This window comes from Micropterus dolomieu, linkage group LG12 (assembly GCF_021292245.1).
Source record: "Micropterus dolomieu isolate WLL.071019.BEF.003 ecotype Adirondacks linkage group LG12, ASM2129224v1, whole genome shotgun sequence".
Classification (NCBI taxonomy): Eukaryota; Metazoa; Chordata; class Actinopteri; order Centrarchiformes; family Centrarchidae; genus Micropterus; species Micropterus dolomieu.
Genome location: NC_060161.1, coordinates 33198927 through 33217608, shown reverse-complemented (window position 1 = coordinate 33217608; position 18682 = coordinate 33198927). Strand labels below are relative to the sequence as shown.

General features: G+C 43.0%; 1 protein-coding gene across 7 annotated transcripts in view; it reads left to right on the top strand.

Annotated features, from left to right (window-relative positions):
• Positions 1-18682, top strand: part of LOC123980886 (zinc finger protein 37-like) — a 72604-nt gene that overhangs the window by 49598 nt on the left and 4324 nt on the right. The window contains exons 1-12 of one of the 7 annotated variants that reach the window (XM_046065454.1): positions 6801-7123; positions 7575-7652; positions 8141-8261; positions 9602-9714; positions 10519-10760; positions 11031-11095; positions 11285-11443; positions 13727-13857; positions 13972-14213; positions 16571-16701; positions 16988-17118; positions 17227-17471. In XM_046065454.1, coding sequence (XP_045921410.1) covers positions 6871-7123; positions 7575-7652; positions 8141-8261; positions 9602-9714; positions 10519-10760; positions 11031-11095; positions 11285-11443; positions 13727-13857; positions 13972-14213; positions 16571-16701; positions 16988-17118; positions 17227-17471 — 1911 coding nt within the window. In that variant the 5' untranslated portion in view covers positions 6801-6870. The other 6 variants (XM_046065456.1, XM_046065453.1, XM_046065451.1 and 3 more) reach the window with 6 other exon arrangements.

The window sequence follows — 18682 nt, the reverse complement described above, 5'->3', positions numbered from 1 at the left end:
AAACTAATACCACACAAACAGTTACATGTTTTCATATTTGTATTGAACACACTGTGTAAACAGTGCAGTGTGCAGAACCCTTGGATTTAATAACTGGTGGACCCTCCTTTGGCAGCAATAACCACAACCAAACGTTTCCTGTAGTTGCAGATCAGACCTGAACAACAGTCAAGAGGAATTTTGGACCATTTCTCTTTACAAAACTGTTAAAGTTCAGCAATATTATTGGGATGTCTGGTGTGAATCGCTCTCTTGAGGTCATGCCACAGCATCTCAATCAGGTTGAGGTCAGGACTCTGACTGGGCCACTCCAGAAGGTGGATTTTCTTCTGCTGAAGCCAGTCTATTTGTAGCTCTCTTCACAACAACACAGACACAGGTCGTTTCTTTGAAACAGGCGTTTATTGCTTCTGGCACGTCTGGTCCTGAAGAGATGGAAGATTGCAGCCAATCACCTTCTCTGCAGACCGAATGATTTGCTGCAGCCTGCTCTTGTCCCTGGCAGTGGCAGCAGCATACCAGATGGTGGTGGAGGAGGTGAGGATGGACTCAATGATGGTGGTGTAGAAGTGCACCATCATTGTCTTTGGCAGGCTGAACGTATTCACCTGCCGCAGGAAGTACATCCTCTGCTGGGCCTTCTTGGTGAGGGAGGTGATGTTCAGCTCCCACTTGAGGTCCTGGGACATGATGGTGCCCAGGAAGCGGAAGGAGTCCACCGTGGCGACGGGGGAGTCAACGGGATGATGGGGAGGGTGGGGCTGGGCTCTTTCTGAATCCATGACCATCTCCACTGTCATCTGAGCGTTGAGCTCCAGAGTGTTTTGGCTGCACCAGGTCACCAGATGGTCGATCTCCCACCTGTAGGCGGACTCATCCCCGCCTGAAATGAACATAAAAATATTCACTATTCATATTTGTTGAAAAAGATTTTATCATAATTTTTCGAATGTTCTACCTCAGATATGTTAAGTGATCCACTGTTTGGCAAAAAGTGTTTGTCACATTCTGACCATAAAGAAAAGTTTAAAACCACGATTAACCATCTGGTTTCTTCAATTTTCACTTGGGAGCAAAAATCAGCCTTTAAACGCTAAAGAAATACTTATTTGACGTTTATGGTGATAATTATCGATATCGACGGTATGAAATGTTTTTATCGTGCTAAAATTTCTGGCCATATCGCCCGGCCCTATCTAATTATAGGCGATGAATTGATTTCTGACTGAGACAGGTTTAAAGGGAGTTAGAGTAGAGTTAGAGGCATGGATGAGTTTCTCCAGATCTTTGGCAGAAATTAAAGACTTGACCTTGTTTATATTTGTATTGGTGGTAAAAACATGACTGATCAACAGACTTTATGTGGGGTTCGAAACCAGTGTGGGGCAAGTTACTCATTACTCCTTTAAAATGTAATAGTATTACTTTACTTATTACTGGGTGATAAAAGTACCTAGTTACGTTACCAGGTTACCAGGATATTCCAGGTCCCTGTGAGGGAGAGAAGTAGATGATGTGTGCGAGCTGCCGGGACATGACCGGGGATATTTATCTTAATAGTAACGTTCATAGATGACAGCAGGATAATCAGATATTGTGTCTTCTGTTCACCATCTATCAGGGTATTGTCTCCCAGAGATTCGTCTGTGAGGAGGCAGCCTGGCAGACCACGCCTTCGCGTAGAACCCAATCACCACCTGCTCAGAGTCTGCGTACTGGAGGATTCCCAGTCAGATGTTCTTTCAAAAAATGGTGAACTTTAAAGATGTAGTTCTGTATGGACTAAATGTGTTGGATGGAGGTTGTTAAGAGGTAATGTGGAACTCCTGGTGAATCTTTGTCTATTTCAGTGTTTCAGAAATATCCGGTTCAAGAGCTGCAGTGTCCTCGTGGCCTACAGGAGGCGGACTTCCTGGACCTGCTGAGGTCCACCTTCCCTCAGCTGGCAGGAGACAACAAACCTTTTAACGTCTTCAAGTCCGACAGGAGCAGGAGGCTCCAGCGGCTCAAAGTAAAGACACTGACACCAGAGGAGATCTTCAGGAGCATCAGGCTCACCGGAGCAGGATACTCAGCCCTCTACATCCGACTGAAAGTAGATACTGTAATATTACCCGTCTTCTTTTACCACGTACAGGTCCCTCCTCTGTAAGGCCCTGATACTACCTGAGGTTTCATCTGAGATAGTCAAAAATTACATTACCCTTTGAATTGAACCAGCATCAGTTGAATTTTCTTTAAATATAATTTGGGAACAAATTCTTGCAGACAGGAGATGAGGAAGAGGAGGAGGAGGAAGAGGAAGAGGAGGAGGAGCTCCGCCTTTTACAGAGAAACGACGCCACCACTGAGTCCTCGTCCACTGCCGCCGTGGTGATAGAAAGCAATGAAGCCGGGCTCAGCTCAAGGTAATTTAAAAAGAACTTGTGTCAATTTCTGTTGCAACGGATTCCAGCAAATTACTAATTTTCATGTTTGAAAAGAAAGATCAAAAGTTCTGTAGAAACTTCTCTGCTGTTCCTCTCTGTGCTCAGTAGTACCAGGTTGTGTTTACTCCATACGAGTAGTCCAGAGATCAGGTCTGATGCAAAGTCAGTCTCTGAATGGGCCGTCGCTTTTTATTTCAAATTTGTTATATAGTTTGCCTTCAAATTAATTTTGTGGTGGAAAGTTACTACACTCAACAAAATTATAAATGCAACACTTTTGTTTTTGCCCCATTCATCATGAGCTGAACTCAAAGATCTAAGACTTTTTCTCTATTTACACAAAAGGCCTATTTCTCTCAAATATTGTTCACAAATCTGTCAAAGTCTGTGTTAGTGAGCACTTCTCCTTTACCGAGATAATCCATCCACCTCACAGGTGTGACATATCAAGATGCTGATCAGACAGCATGCGTATTGCACAGGTGTGCCTTGAGCTGGCCACAATAAAAGGCCACTCGACAATGTGCAGTTTTATCACACACAGCGAACCTTGTAATAATTGTTGTATTTTATGTTAAACTTTGGTCCGGATTAATGTGAGGACACTACAATTATCTGTGTATGCACAAAGTAATGTTTACATTTTTCCCCACAGCTGCTCTGTTCAGCATGTGGAAGGTGACAAAGTGGATGTTCAGTCCAGCAGCTCAACATCACAACAACAAGACATGGAAACGGAGGAAGCTGATGATGAAGATGCTGCTGAGAGCCAAGTGGACTCCAGTGATGACGATGACAAAGATGGAGATGAGGCGGTTGACGGAGACGACGACTGGAAACCAGATCCTGAGCTGCAGTCGCCAAATAAGAGGAAGAAGCTAGAGTCCAATTTGTCTGCTGTGAAGGGGCAGTTGATTGGGAGCAGTAAAACGCCCTGTAAAGTCTGTGGAGTTTGGTACAGAAACCTGGGCAGTTTGATCAAACACGCCCTGAGTCACATTGAGAAATCACAGCTTGTTTGTGGAGTGTGTGGAGAGCAGTTTGAATCTGTGGAAGAGTTAAAGGGACATCTTAGAAACTATCAAAAAACTCACGACTGTTCATATTGTGGGAAATCTTTCCTCACCAAAACTAGCCTCAACTCCCACACCACTCTACACACAGGAGACAGACCGTTTAAATGTGACGTTTGCCACAAAACCTTTGGTCAGTGGTCTGCTTTGAGTGTTCACCGTTGGATCCACGTGGCTGATAAACCACACAAGTGTGATATTTGCCTGAAGGCGTTTGGTCTAAAGACGCAGCTCAAAGCTCACAGCAAGGTACACACAGGTAGTACCACCAAGTACCACTGTAATGTTTGTGGTAAATCTTTGGCCGACCGGCGATCTTTAACTCGCCACAAGGCGACCCACTCAGGGGAGAGACGTTATGGCTGTGAGGTTTGTGGGAAGCGTTTCAAACTTCCCGGAACGTTGAAGGCACACGAGAAGATCCACACCTCCAGAGACCGGCCGTACCTCTGCCACATCTGCTGCAAGACGTTCCTTTCAAACTGCAGCTTGACGACTCACATGCTAACGCACAGCAACGAGAGGCCGTTCATCTGCAGCATATGTAGCAAAGGCTTCGTATCCAACGGCGACCTGAAGGCGCACATGCGTTTGCACACCGACAAAGCGCCTTACAGCTGCTCAGAGTGCGGCCGCTGCTTTAAACACAAGACTTACCTGAACAACCATGTGAGGACCCACCTGGGCATCAAGCGGTTTGTCTGTGGGGTTTGTGGGAAAGCGAGCTCTCGCCAAGAACACCTGACGGTCCACATGAGGACCCACAATGGAGAGAAACCTTACAAGTGCACGGTCTGCGGCAAAGCGTTCACTCAGAGCCACTGTCTGAAAACACACATGAAGAGCCACCAGGGGGAAGAAAACCCAATTCTGAACGCATCCACGTCCTAAAAGACACATTTTATCAGCCTGTTCTGTCTGAAACGTGGTGATGGAGGTTGTTTTGATGGTGCTGAAAACTACATCTGTCCTTCATTAGGGCTGCACGATATTAAAAAAAAAAAAAGTGATACACCGCAATATCTTTTTCTTTGAAATTTTACCAAATACATTCAGTGTATTATTCATGTACAGATATACGTTAACTAACAACAGTAATTTGGGTACTTTAAAGTCTATCCTCTTCTAACAAAATGTCCTCCTCTCATACAATAAACAAAGTTATAAATGCACACTCTTGCCCCCATTCATCATGAGCTGAACTCAAAGATCTAAGACTCTCTTTGTACACAAAAGGTCTATTTCTCTCAAATATTGTTGACAAATCTGTCAAAATCTGTGTTAGTGAGCACTTCTTCTTTGCAGAGATAATCCATCCACCTCACAACTTGTTTTAATTTATAATAGTATTTTGTACTGTTGTTTTGTTTGTACTGTTAGACTTGTTTCCCTGCTCCCTTTTTGTGGCCAGGGCGGCCTTGAAAAAGAGATATTATCTCAATGGGTCTTTTCCCCTGGTTAAATAAAGGTTAAATAAATAAATCAAGGGTAAATGGACTTGTTTGAAGATACTCGAGGACGTTTTGCCTCTCACCCAAGAGGCTTCGTCAGTTAAACTGACTGGAAGGGATTAAGATGTTTCTTTATTGATCCCCGTCTGGGAAGTTCAAATTGGCACCGCAGCAAAGGGGAATGTAATAAAAAGAGTAAAAGAAACAATAAAAGAATAGAAAATATACACATAATATGCGATTGGAACATGTGCAAAGATGTAGAAGTAATAGAGTCAGCAGAGATTAGAGATGCTGTGGAGGTATGAGGTGAAATCAATAAATTTGCAGCGTGTCTTGCGGAGTGCTCAGAAGGTTAGTCACGTAAAGTAATATGAGCAGTTTTCAAAGATAGCTAGCTCTTAGGTCTACTAGTCTGGCCGTGACAAAGGTAAAGATTTTTTTGGTTATTACCGTGTTTTTTTTTTAGTTTAGCCTACCGAATGGGAATAAGAAACAGAGCGCTTTCTCCTTTTCTCTCACACATTATGCGTGCAGATGTTATTCATATGCCTTGATCACCAACCGACTCGTCCTAATTGGATTCATGCAACACTCTGCCAGGGCATATTTCACTGATATATGCCTGCCACAGTTTGAATATGAATGAAAAATAATATACTATTTTATTACATTCAATACATTAACTGATTCTAGTGAACAGAAATTCTGGAAAGCTTTCAATGGTTTGATTGTCTCAGGCAGAGTGCAGCGCTGGTACATTACATTTACTCATTCAGTACATCCTTTTATCCAAAGCGACCTACAATTGCTGCATATGTCAGAGGTCACACACCTCTGGAGCAACGAGGGGTTAAGTGTCTTGCTCAGGGACACAATGGTGGATGGGTCACAGTGGGTAAATGAACCCGGGTATCTCACACCAAAGGCGTGCATCTTATCCATTGCGCCTTCACCACCCCACCAATGTAAACACAGAGTGGCAGTTCAACTGTCATATGGTTGCAATGGAAATAAATGCCCCTTTTGGACACTAAGATAAGAGACCATTATGGCTTCAGAGAGTGATAGAAAATTAAAGGTTACATGAAATATGCTCAAAGTTTCACTCCACATCTTATCAGACTGTGTAAACCTAACTTCACCATTTACTTTTCACCAGAAAAGTTTATGATCTTGAATATGTTATCTTTGCAATCCTTGACCATCAAAACATGGGGGTAGACGTCACCTTTTCTGTGTTATCATGTTTGGTTCAGGAGATATGATGCAGGGTTTTTAATAAAAGTTAAATAAATATATAATGCTACATGATATATAGAAGGCTTCAAATAGACCTGCTGATCGGTATCGGTCAGTACTGCTTTTAGCGATCTGTGATTGGCCCCAAAAATCCTGATCAGAGCACCTGTAGTTGCAGACATCCTCCCCTGTTGAGAGATGGTCTCTCTACTTTGATGGCTTCATTCATTGTTTCATTTCACCATTTGTTCTCCCTGTCCATTGGTATAAACGTTGGTTTCCTTGACAGAAACAAATGTACGTAACCCGGGGAGTTGATTCTTCTGTGATGAGCCATGTTGTTTGTGCAGAGATGGTTTTGTTTCCCCAAAATACAGGTCTGTGCATTCTTCACTGGACAGCATTAGGGTTGCAATCCGATATTTTTAGCACTGTAAAGTAAGAATGATTTTAAAAATGGACATGTTAATAGATTATATTCACCAGTTAACAGAATGCTACGAGTGAGTGAAGAGAAGAAAATCAAATCAGTTATTGATTTGATCTTCCAAACAGACCGCTTTGTTTTTGTGTCTCATCGGACACAATTTGTAGCTACACCAAAACCCGGAACAACCCCGTTCAAACGAACAAAGTTGTGCATAAACAAAATACAGCTGCGAGAGGAAAATAAAGATGCTTTACTGGATGAACGGGAACAGCGGCGGCTCGGGGACCCTCGACAGCCTCAATAACATGTCCAAGACGGAGATCCTGAGAGGAATCGTCACCGAGAAACTGACAACAGCCGCGCAGGAAATCTTCGCGGTTGTGGAGAGAACCGTAGCCGGGTACGAGGAGGAGGCTTCGGGTCTGAGGCAGGAGATCGACCGGCAGAGGAGGCAGCTGGAGGCGGTGCTGCAGCCTCGGGTCAAACTAGAGAGGAGAGGTCAGTGGCTCAATTATTGCAGGAAGAAATAACAGGCTTTGTTTTTTTACGTTGTGGAACTTCATTTAAAAAAACGCTAATTTAAAGTGTATTTGCTCGCTGACAAACCCGCAGACTCCTGAGGACATAAAGTGAAAACTTACACACATTTTCATGAAGTGATTTACAAATCGGCATATAAAAAGTGTTACTTAATGTTGTAAATGTCAAGTGTGACGCTGGTTCATGGGCCCTGCCGTTTAAATCTGCTTATAATGAGACATAACTTTAACTTGCGGGACATTAGTTATATATGATTATCTTGTTATTATCGTGTTTGAGCTTCGCCTTGTTCTGTACGATGATGAAGCTGCTATTAAAACACAAGTGGCCTTCGGCTGTTCATTGCAGCATTTTTATATAACTTTTTGATATATTTATCTGAGTTTCTTTTACTTTTGATTGAAAACAGAAGCCCAAATCTCAGACCCAGATCCAGAAGGCCACGAAGCTGTTGTGAGGGAGGAGGAGGCGCACACAAAGCAGTCAGGTGGGTCTACACACTTTCTATTAAACGTGTTATAAAATTAGGAAAACAAACCAATTATTAGGATGAATCACTTCAATAAATGGGTGAAACTGTAAAGTTCTCTTCATAACGTTTTGTTTGTAAAAATAATAATCCTAATTTGTAAAGTAAACCTGTCAAATAAGTAATTTAAAAGGTACAAAATGTTCCTGGCATGTGGTGGCTCTATCACATTGAGTGAACATTGTCGTGATTTGGTGTGTTACCAAATCGTCAAATTTTGTCCAGATCTGAGCGTGTACAGTGAAGTTAAAACAACATCCTGTTTCATGGCGAACCATCGAACTTTGGCAGCATGCCACGGACACGTCCTTCGACTAAAACTCACAGACGGCTTTTCATCGTCAATTCCTTTAGATTGTACAGCATAAATTAGAAGTGACCGTTTGCTGGTAATTGTGGAGTTTGGGAAGTAATGGGCATTTTTAATTTTCCAATCTTTGGTCCAGGTGTGGGGGACACTGGGAGCCTGGCCCTCATGTGGTACAATGATGATGGAGAGCAGCAGCAACCAGCAACCAGCCCCACACGAGACCATCTGAAGGACCCTGAATATCAAACCAAATCAAGGTCACAAATCCCACAACCACCAGAGACTAGAGCTTCTAGCCAACTATTTTTGATAATCTAAATGAGCGTCAGTGTCAGTCGGTCAGTGGACTTTGCGGGACAGTCTCCCACCACTATGATACCAGAGATGAGCCCAGTGAGAGTTGTCGTCTGCAAGGTGCAGGAGCTTGACGGACTGGTGACTGGAGGTGCAGCTCTACGTGGAGAAGAGCAGAGGGGAAGGTTCTGGCTCTAAATGCCGACGGCGTGATAGGCACTGCTCACTGTAGTGTAGCAGTGATCCAGAGTTTTCTCCTCTCTGATCGGACATTTAATAAACCGTCTGTATTTGGGGAGTTTGGGGCAAAGATTTAATTTTTTACAGTAGCCAAGAACAGTAAATTAAGGAGTCCAGGTTTGTCCGCTCCACTCACACAGTATCTTGTCAGATTGAGCGTCCTGCACGTTGGCCTGCGGTGAAATGTCAACACCGACCAGGGAGCGTAGAAGGGCTTACACATTATGAAAAATGATACCAGATCCGAAGAACAGTGCTGTTCAATCACACTGTTGCACCAACCACTGCTGATGTAGAAGCAGTCAACGGCCTGAACATAGTAGAGCTTACCTTTGACCAGGACACTGATAAACATTTTTCAACATTTTCTGACATTTTATAGACCAAAAAACTAATAGATTAATCAAGAAAATGATAGATTGTGAAAATAATTGTTAGTTCCAGTGCTAGGATGCTTATTAGTTTAGTATGGTTGCTCAGGATGATTGTTTAGCTGTTGCGTGGTGCGTTGAGCAGCAAGGTGCTGGTGATAGGAACACGTTGTTAGGTGGTTGTTATTACAGTATCTATTGTGGCGTTCACTAATTAATTATATTTAAATTCGACACCATACAGTGATATTTTGGAACTTTGTGGCAACAGTATTTTTGCCCACAACACAAAGCTGCTTCATAAAAAAATAGGTTTCCCCAGTTGGGTGATGAAGAACTTGACTGGCCTGTACAAAGTTCTGACCTCAACTTCATCCATCTTTGAGATGAACTGGACTGTGAGCCCGATCTGGCAGTGCTGGACCTCACTGAAACCTCTGGTGTCTGAATGAGAACAAATCCCTGCAGCTGGTTCAACATCTGGTAAAAGCTTGAAACCAGCAGTGTGGAGACTGTTGGAGCAGCAGATTGATGAACCACACATGGGTGTAATGATGCTCCAGTGTCCACAAACTTTTCAAGTACAGTATGTTCACTAAAGTGATAATCAACCAGTCAGAAGTGATATAACTGCAATAAACACTAAGCTGTCTTATTTTGTTAATAACCTGCTAACAATCTTCATCCTCTAGGTCCATTTCCCCCACAGCCTGGTCTGACAGGAAAAGGGCCAGCAGACCTCGGAGACTCCTAACCCTCAGGATCTGCATCCTGGAGGACTCGCAGGCCGTGCTCTCAAAAAGCGGTACATTTCAAAGACCTATCCAATACTGATTGATTAGTGACTCAATCTGTATGAAGGCTTTTGTTGGAAAGATTAGGGGGTGTTGGTACAGCAGAGTATCGCAATATTTTCTTTGGCAATAACGTATTGATACACCGATCTGTAATTATATAAATTGCACATGAGAATTTAACTTTTTGGCACCAGAATAATAAAATCAATTGCTTTTTCGTCCACTAGATGGTGCTGCTGAGTTTTTTTTTCTGGTGACCGTCAGCGTGCAGGAGGAAGTTAAATGTCTGTTTAAATCAAATGTATGAACTTCAGATGGATATAACACATGGGATTTGCAGGGATTATCGTATGAAAATAAAATACTCCAGGATACCACGAACAAGAGGGCTCATTTCACACGCCACCGTCCAGAGATAGCGTTAGCTGAGGACGGTAAAGCTAATTCTAAATCAGCTTCACTGAAAGTAAGATGAATAAACAGAAAAGAGTTTTATTTTTGTGGACATTATGTGAAGTTGGAAAATAAGCTAAGAAATTGCATCGCAGAAATGTTTAAAATCCCACTAATATTATATTGTGACATAAGTATCGTGATAGCATCGTTTAATGACATAAGTATCGTGATAACATTACATGATTGTGCTTTCTGTTTATACTATATGTTGTGTGATGTAAGCTAGTGGCAATTGAGTTTCCCCATTGGGTATTAATAAAGTTTTTCTATTCTATTCTATACTAATATGGTTTAGTTTCGTTTCGTGGGGCCTCTGCTGATTCGCGTACCTCATAGTGAATCTTTGTGTGTGTCAGTGTTTCAGAAATGTCCGGTTCAGGAGCTGCAGTGTCCTAGTAGCCTGCAGGAGGCGGACTTCCTGGACCTACTGAGGTCCACCTTCCCTCAGCTGGCTGCTCAGAAACAGTTTGACTTCTTCACATCCGACAGGAGCAGGAGGCTCCTTCCTCTGAGAGTAAAGACGCTGACACCAGTGGAGATCTACAAGGGCATCAGGCTCACTGGAGCAGGACACTCAGCCCTCTACATCCGACTGGAGGTACTTTGAATTAAAAACCGCTTGTATGTCTCTACACAAATCAGTGTCCTCACTCCATCATCAGTGTAGGTGCATTTCAGGATGGTCCTCACATTTATAAGTAGCCATATGGGCTTTCTAAAAATCAAATAAATAAAAAAAAGCTCTTATCGGTAGTTATTGAAGCCAACTATTGATGAAATCAAAGGCTTCTTTCTGTCTGTTGTGTCATTTTAATAACAGCAGCATGATGCAGATATTTGTTCTGAGCGTCTTTCTGTTTCTGTACAGAGAAGTGATGATTCTCCATCCAGCTCTGCCACCACGTCAGCTGGTCAAAGCCAAATGAACCCCAGGTAACAGAAAACTGGAATCTTTGCACAGCACTGGATGTGCTCAGTTTACTGGACTCTTTATGAAACACAGTGGGCCCATAGTTAACTTAGTTGTAATCTCACATTTTCCCATCACATTTAAATATTTATCTTAATAATAACGTTCATGAGTGACTGCAGGCTAGTCAGACATTGTGTCTTCTGTCTCAGGTTATCGTCTCCCAGAGATTTGTCTCACCAGGCGGTAGAGGCTGAGGAGGAGGAAGAGGTAGAACTCCACCTTTTAAAGAGAAACCACGGTACCACCACCGATATTACGTCCACTCCCGCCGTGGTGATAAAAAGCGATGAAGCCGGGCTCAGCCCAAGGTAATTAGGTAATTTTTTCTTGGCTTTACACGACTGAAACTTATTCCAGCAATTGACTCATTTTCAATCTTCTCTACTGTCCCTCTGTGTGCTCTGTGTTATAGTCCAACCAAAACAACATTTGAGTTTTAAAAAAATCAGATTTTAATCTTTACACATCCCGTAACATAAAAAAAATACTTCACAGAACATTCTGCAGTGTGAAAATATTTCACTTTCAGTCTGTCAGTTTTTATTTTAAATGTGTCATATGTATAAAAACATTTGAAAGATAATTGACCCTTTGCTAAGCCACGCCCCCCTTAGTTACTGTTGCTAAGTCCGACAAAGAGTCGGACCTGTCGGACTTTTATCACGACGCTGCCACTGCCTATTACTGCACTCCACAATGGAGCGTAGCCATGAAAGTGTTGGACCTCGGTTAGAGCAAGTCCTAAACTGCGCTGATTGGCCAGCTGCGCGTATGGGGCGTGACTTAGTAAAGGGTCAGTTGCCTTTAAAATATTTTAAATCCTTATATAATGTTACTTATATAATGTGTACTTATATCGGATATTGGCCTAATACTGACTCAAATACCTGGATCGGTTTCGGTTAAGTTTAATTACGAGCCAACTACATGATGTGTCGGAAGTGTGCTGGTAGACTCGAACACTTTGCCAGGGGAGATAACGCAGCAATTCTTTTCACAAAGTTAGGAAGCAATGTTTAAGTCAAGCCTGATGTCAAGTCAAGGTCATACTGTAGTTATCTAATGAGGATTAAAATCTGGACTGGTTGAACTTACTGGAAGATGTTTTGTCTTCATCCAAAATACTTCTTTACTTCTGACTGACTGGCAGGAAATTCCAGGTGTTTTAACTTCTGTGAGGTTGTTATCAACGTAATGGATAACGATTGGTACGTTAGTGCTCCTGGCTGTCGTGACAGCAGTCATTATAGTCGTTTGAGTCACCTGAGGTCAAGTCTGAACGGCCGTCATTGGCATTGCTAAATATGAGAGTGTGTTCAGTCTCTTGGGAAGGGATGAAAGGACAGCATTGTAGGTGAGGGATAAGTGGTGTCTTTGCCCTCATCCCTTGTTGAGAGATGGTTTCTCCACTCTGGTGTATATATTCCTTCACTTCTCTTTGAAACCATCTGTTATCCCTCTTCAAAAATGTATACATTAATTGGCCTGCAGTATTGTATGTATGATTATAAAAGTCTTCTCAGGGTATGCGACAGAAGAGATCTGAAAACTGACTAGTGAGAATTGAAAAGAGTTTCAACGTCTCAGTGGACGGTTAATAATAATTTGTTAGCGCTACTATTAGGGGTGGGAGAAAAAATAGATTCTTAGATGCATCGCTATGCGGACGTGGAAGATTCTGAATCAATTAACTAATGTCAAAAATCGATTATCTAAATATTAATTAAAAACGGAAGGGTTCTGTTCCTGAGGTGCCTATCTAGCTGGCTGTTAATGGCCGGTCCTCGGAGTAAGCTTGGCTGGCAATACGGGAGTCTCCATATCCCATAGTGAGATACCGAAACGAATGTTGAAAGAGTAGTTAACCCCAGTTCTCTAAGAACATGAGTGTGGTATCTGACCAGATCACCCTCCTTGCCTGGAGCGAGGATGAGGTATGCTTACTAAGACTGAGGAGAGAACGTTACGTCAAGCTCTTATAGTAGGAGGAAGTCCCTCCTCTCTGGAGCAGACAGTCTGTCTGCCAGTCAGGAAAATAGCTTCTGGGGGACAGCGCGAGTGGCATGTCCGATAGTGAGATACCACACTCATGTTCTTAGAGAACCGTGGTTAATTTCATAACCTAAAGTTTTTAGAGTCTATAAACTGTTTGTTAAAGAAAGGATGGTGGTGACCGAGAAGGAGCTGAGGTTTGTAAAGTAAATAAGGGATGTAAACTACTACTTTAAAGCAATTAAGGATATGTTTCTTTTGGATTTTAATGTGCAAATGAAATGCTTAGAGGGCAACACTGCGTTTGGAAAAAGATACAAGAGGCCAGTTTACAACTGGAGGATCCAAAGGCCGACCTTTCTGTGGTCGGAAGATAGAACTGGAAGATAGCTAGTCTTGTGAGGAAAGGATAGGCCTAGACAGACCAACTCAAGGAGTTTCCAGCAAAGACAGGAAAGGAAGTAAGATCAAGGAAGGGAGGTAGTTGGAGAAAGTAAGTGAATAAAATAGAGATCTTTACTACAAAAGTAATGGATAATCAACTAGTCAGAAGGGGTGTAACTGTGAACACTAACCTCTTAACAATCTTCACCCTCCAGGTCATTTTTCTTCAGAGGCCAGTCTGACAGGAAAGGGCCCGGTAGACCTCGGGCCATTGACAAACAGAAGCACCTGGATCTCAGGATCTGCATCCTGGAGGACTCACAGACCGATGTGCTCTCGAAAACCGGTACAGGATATGTTTTGACTGATTAGTGACTGAATTAACAACTTATCTGCAGAGAGGTAACTGTTGGAAAGATAAATTTAACTTAACTTCCCAATGAATGGTTGTCTGTTTTAGTGTTTAAGAAATGTCCGGTGCAGGAGCTGCAGTGTCCTCTGGGCCTGCAGGAAGCGGACTTCCTGGACCTACTGAGGTCCACCTTCCCTCAGCTGGCTGCTCAGAAACATTTTGACTTCTTCACATCTGACAAGAGCAGGAGGCTCCATCCTCTGAGAGTAAAGACGCTGACACCAGAAGAGATCTACAGCGGCATCAGGCTCACTGGAGCAGGACACTCAGCCCTCTATATACGACTGAAGGTACTTTAAATTATAAACAGCATCACCTGTGTGTCTTTACACACAATAGTGTATTTGCTCCATCATCAGTGTAGGTGCATTTTAGAACATTTATAAGTAGCCATATAGCAGTAACAAACATCTCCCCTCTACAGAAGGATCAGAAGGAGCTTTATTGCCAAGTAGTGTTTTACACATACGAGGAATTTGCTGTGGTGATAAGGTGCTACACGTAGACAAACATACAGTCAACATAAATAAATGTACAGCAGTAGAGAACAGTCTTTTTGCCCCCATTCATCATGAGCTGAACTCAAAGATCTAAGACTTTCTCTATGTACACAAAAGGCCTATTTCTCTCAATATTGTTCACTAACGTGTCAAAATCTGTGTCAGTGAGCACTTCTCCTTTGCAGAGATATTCCATCCACCTCACAGGTGTGGCATATCAAGATGCTGATAAGAGAGCATGGGTATCGCACAGGTGTGCCTTAGGTTGGCCACAATAAAAGGCCACTCCAAAATGTGCAGTTCCATCACACAGCACAATGCCACAGATGTTGCATGTTTTGAGGGAGCGTGCAATTGGCATGTTGACTGCAGGAATGTCCACCAGAGCTGTTGCCCGTGAATTTATTGTACCATTAGCCGTCTCCAAAGGCGTTTCAGAGAATTTGGCGGTACATCCAGCCAGCCTCACAACCGCAGACCTCATGTAACCACACCAGCCCAGGACATCCACATCCAGCATCTTCACCCCCAAGATCGTCTGAGATCAGCCACCCGGACAGCTGGTCTATGGTTTGCATAACGAAAAAATTTCTGCACAAACTGTCAGAAACCGTCTCAGGGAAGCTCATCTGCATGCTCGTCGTCCTCAACCTGACTGCAACTTCACACAGCCATTGAAGAGGAGTGGACCAACATTCCCAGGCCAAAATCAACAACCAGATCAACTCTATGCGAAGGAGATGTGTTGCAAATGTTGGTCACACCAGGTATTGACTGGTTTCCGGACCCCCCAAATACAGTGAAACTGCACATTTTCGAGTGGCCTTTTATTGTGGCCAGCCTAAGGTACACCTGTGCAATACCCTTCAGCATCTGATCCGCATCTTTGAAAGATTTGTGAAAACTATTTGAGAGAAATAGACCTTTTGTGTACAAAGAGAAAGTCTTAGATCTTTGAGTTCAGCTCATGATGAATGGGGGCAAAATAAAAGTGTTGCGTTTATAATTTTGTTCAGTGAACATACACTAGGGTGACCATATTTCGGTTTTCAAAAAAGAGTGGAGGCAGGAGGCAGACGGACACCTGCTGCTGGTGGAAGTTTGGGGCTGGGAGTAATGGTTAGTAATTGATGGCACCATGGCAATGTGTAGGCTACTGTGGAGGCACTATCCACCTGGCACCATGTGCCACTGTTTGCAAGAAAGCTTATGCTGTCGCTGTGGTGCTGAAGGTAATGATTGAGATATAGTTTAGACCAGTGGTGGCGTGCGAGAAGGCGGGACCTAAAGAGAAAGGTCAAAGCAATGCAAAAAAAGCCACACATTGATCACCAAGTGTAGAAAGTAAAAGCCGAATCCCGGACATTTTGGGCGAATTAGAAATCCCAGCCGGACGCATGTTTTAGGTCCCAAAAAGAGGACATGTGGTCACCGTAACACACACGTATACACCAACAACATTCCACGGTGCATTTTTTGAATTTGCATCTGGGGTACAAGATGATAATATGGTTTCATCTTCACAATAAACAGTCTGACATTTAGGAAACAGAGTCCATCTTTACTGCGTTTGAGCACCAAGTACAAAGTCCACCTCCTCTCATCTTGCTGGAGTCTTGCGCTGACAGCTCGGAACATGGACCTCCTGCCGAGTGCCTGATCCGGGATGTTGATGGGGCAGGTCTCTGTAACGATGTGGGCACAACAGTCTCTGAATTCTGTTGCTTGGTCAACACGAGTCCAGGTTTTGTCCAGACCAAATCTTTAGGAGCAGAATTAAGTCCACTGCTACGTACAACTCTGTCCTGTACTGTACGTTACATCCTGAAACTAAGTTAAATTAAATTATATTTGAGTTTTAAGAGGAGTCTGAAAGCTGGTTGTTAAAGAAAGGTTGGTGGTTACCATGTAGGAGCTGAGGCTAGTAACGTAAATTAGGGATGCTAACTGTCATTTTAAGCTAATGAGGAGGCTGCTGCAGAATTATGTTTTTTATGTCAGCCTTGTGAGTGCAGGTATCGGCCGATTATCTCAAAATGTTGAGTTGAGATTATTTGATTTCTGCCATGAGGGGCAGTCTTGCTTGAGTTTTGGGAAGTGGAATAGTTTCTGCTGTTTCCATAAAAGAAGTGCTTTATGTTTTTTTGGGAACAACCCTGTTACAGACCGGAGAGGATCCTCAGAGCAGCAGGGAAGACCTTCATCCTGTAGAGAGGCCAGATGATTCTCCATCCAGCTCTGCCTCCACATCAGCTGATCAAACCCAAATACACCCCAGGTAACAAAAAACTAAAGAGAACAACATATCTGCCCACAGGTGGGTGCACAATGATCCGTTCTTGCTGGATGGATGATTTGTCTGCATGATTTTCTCAAAATCAGATGGGGAACTGTTTTCACACTGAAAGACTTTTTAAATTTTCCCAAACCTTGACTTCATTAAACACAGTGGGCCTGAGTTAGTTTTCAGTCACCTTCATTGTCACATCACATTTGAATATTTATCTTAATAATAACATTCATAGATGGCTGCAGGAGAATCAGAAATTATGACCATCTTTCAGGTTATCGTCTCCCGGAGATTCGTCTGTGAGGAGGAAGCCTGGCAGACCAAGCCTTCACGGAGGAACCAATCACCACCTGCTCAGAGTCTGCGTACTGGAGGATTTGCAGTCAGATGTTCTTTCACAAAACGGTGAATATTAAATATGTGTTAATTAGTGACTGAATTAACAACTTATCTGCAGAGAGGTAACTGTTGGAAAGATAAACTTAATTTCACAATTATTTTTCTCTGCTTCAGTGTTTCAGAAATGTCCTGTTCAGGAGCTGCAGTGTCCTCGTGGCCTACAGGAGGCGGACTTTCTGGACCTGCTGAGGTCCACCTTCCCTCAGCTGGCAGGACACAACAAACCTTTTAACGTCTTCAAGTCCGACAGGAGCAAGAGGCTCCAGCCGCTCGAAGTAAAGACGCTGACACCAGAGGAGATCTTCAGGAGCATCAGGCTCACCGGAGCAGGATACTCCGCCCTCTACATCCGACTGAAGGTAGATACTGTAGTATTATTATGCCACATACAGGTCCCTGCTCTGTAAGACTCTGATACTACCTGAGGCTTCATCTGAGATAGTCAAAAATTCAATCACCCTTTAAATGGAACCAGCATCAGTTGAATTTTCTTAAAAATATAATTTGGGAACAAACGCTTGCAGACAGGAGAGGAGGAGGAGGAGCTCCACCTTTTACAGATGGTGGTTACAGATACATGATTAGTTATGTTAGACCGCAGATCGACCGCATAGTCTATTATGAATAATAATGTAAAAACAGGACATGTACAGTAATAATTCGGGGCTTGTTAGCCTATAGTACACGGTTGTATCGCTCTCACAAACTGACAGAGTAAACAAAGTACTACTTGCCGTCCTTTTTTTAATAGATTTTAACTTATTAATCAGAGAAATACCCGCACTGACAAGTATACGTTACCAAATGATTTTCATAAAGATAGCGGCTTCTACAGATCAATTATAAGATCTCTGAACACATGTCACGGTCAGCAGATGGATTTATTAGTGGTTTAGTTTTGGGAAATAATGCTCAGATCACATCTCTGCTATCATAAAATCCTGTGGTTGATTCGTTTGCTTTCACACCAAAAGCGAACCGCACCAGAGTTCCTTTGAAAGTGTACCGAGTACGCTTGTTTGGCCGGCTTTTGGTGCGCACCCGGGTGCGATTGCTGCATTCACGACTGCCTAAATGAACCGCGCCAAGTGGGGAAACTAACTCTAATGCGATTCAACCAAACTAAATGAGGCAGATGTGAAAGCTCCATTAAGAGGAGTCTGAATGCTGGTTGTTAAAGAAAGGATGGTGGTTACCATGTAGGAGCTGAGGCTAGTAACGTAAATTAGGGATGCTAACTGTCCTTTTAAGCTGATGAGGAGGCTGCTGCAGATGTGTTCGCAGAAAGGTTTTTTATGTCAGCCTTGTGAGTGCAGGTATCGGCCGATTATCTCAAAATGTTGAGTTGAGATTGTTTGATTTCTGCCATGAGGGGCAGTCTTGCTTGAGTGTTGGGAGGTGGAATAGTTTCTGCTGTTTCCATAAAAGAAGTGCTTTATGTTTTTTTGGGAACAACCCTGTTACAGACCGGAGAGGATCCTCAGAGCAGCAGTGAAGACCTTCATCCTGTAGAGAGGCCAGATGATTCTCCATCCAGCTCTGCCTCCACGTCAGCTGATCAAACCCAAAT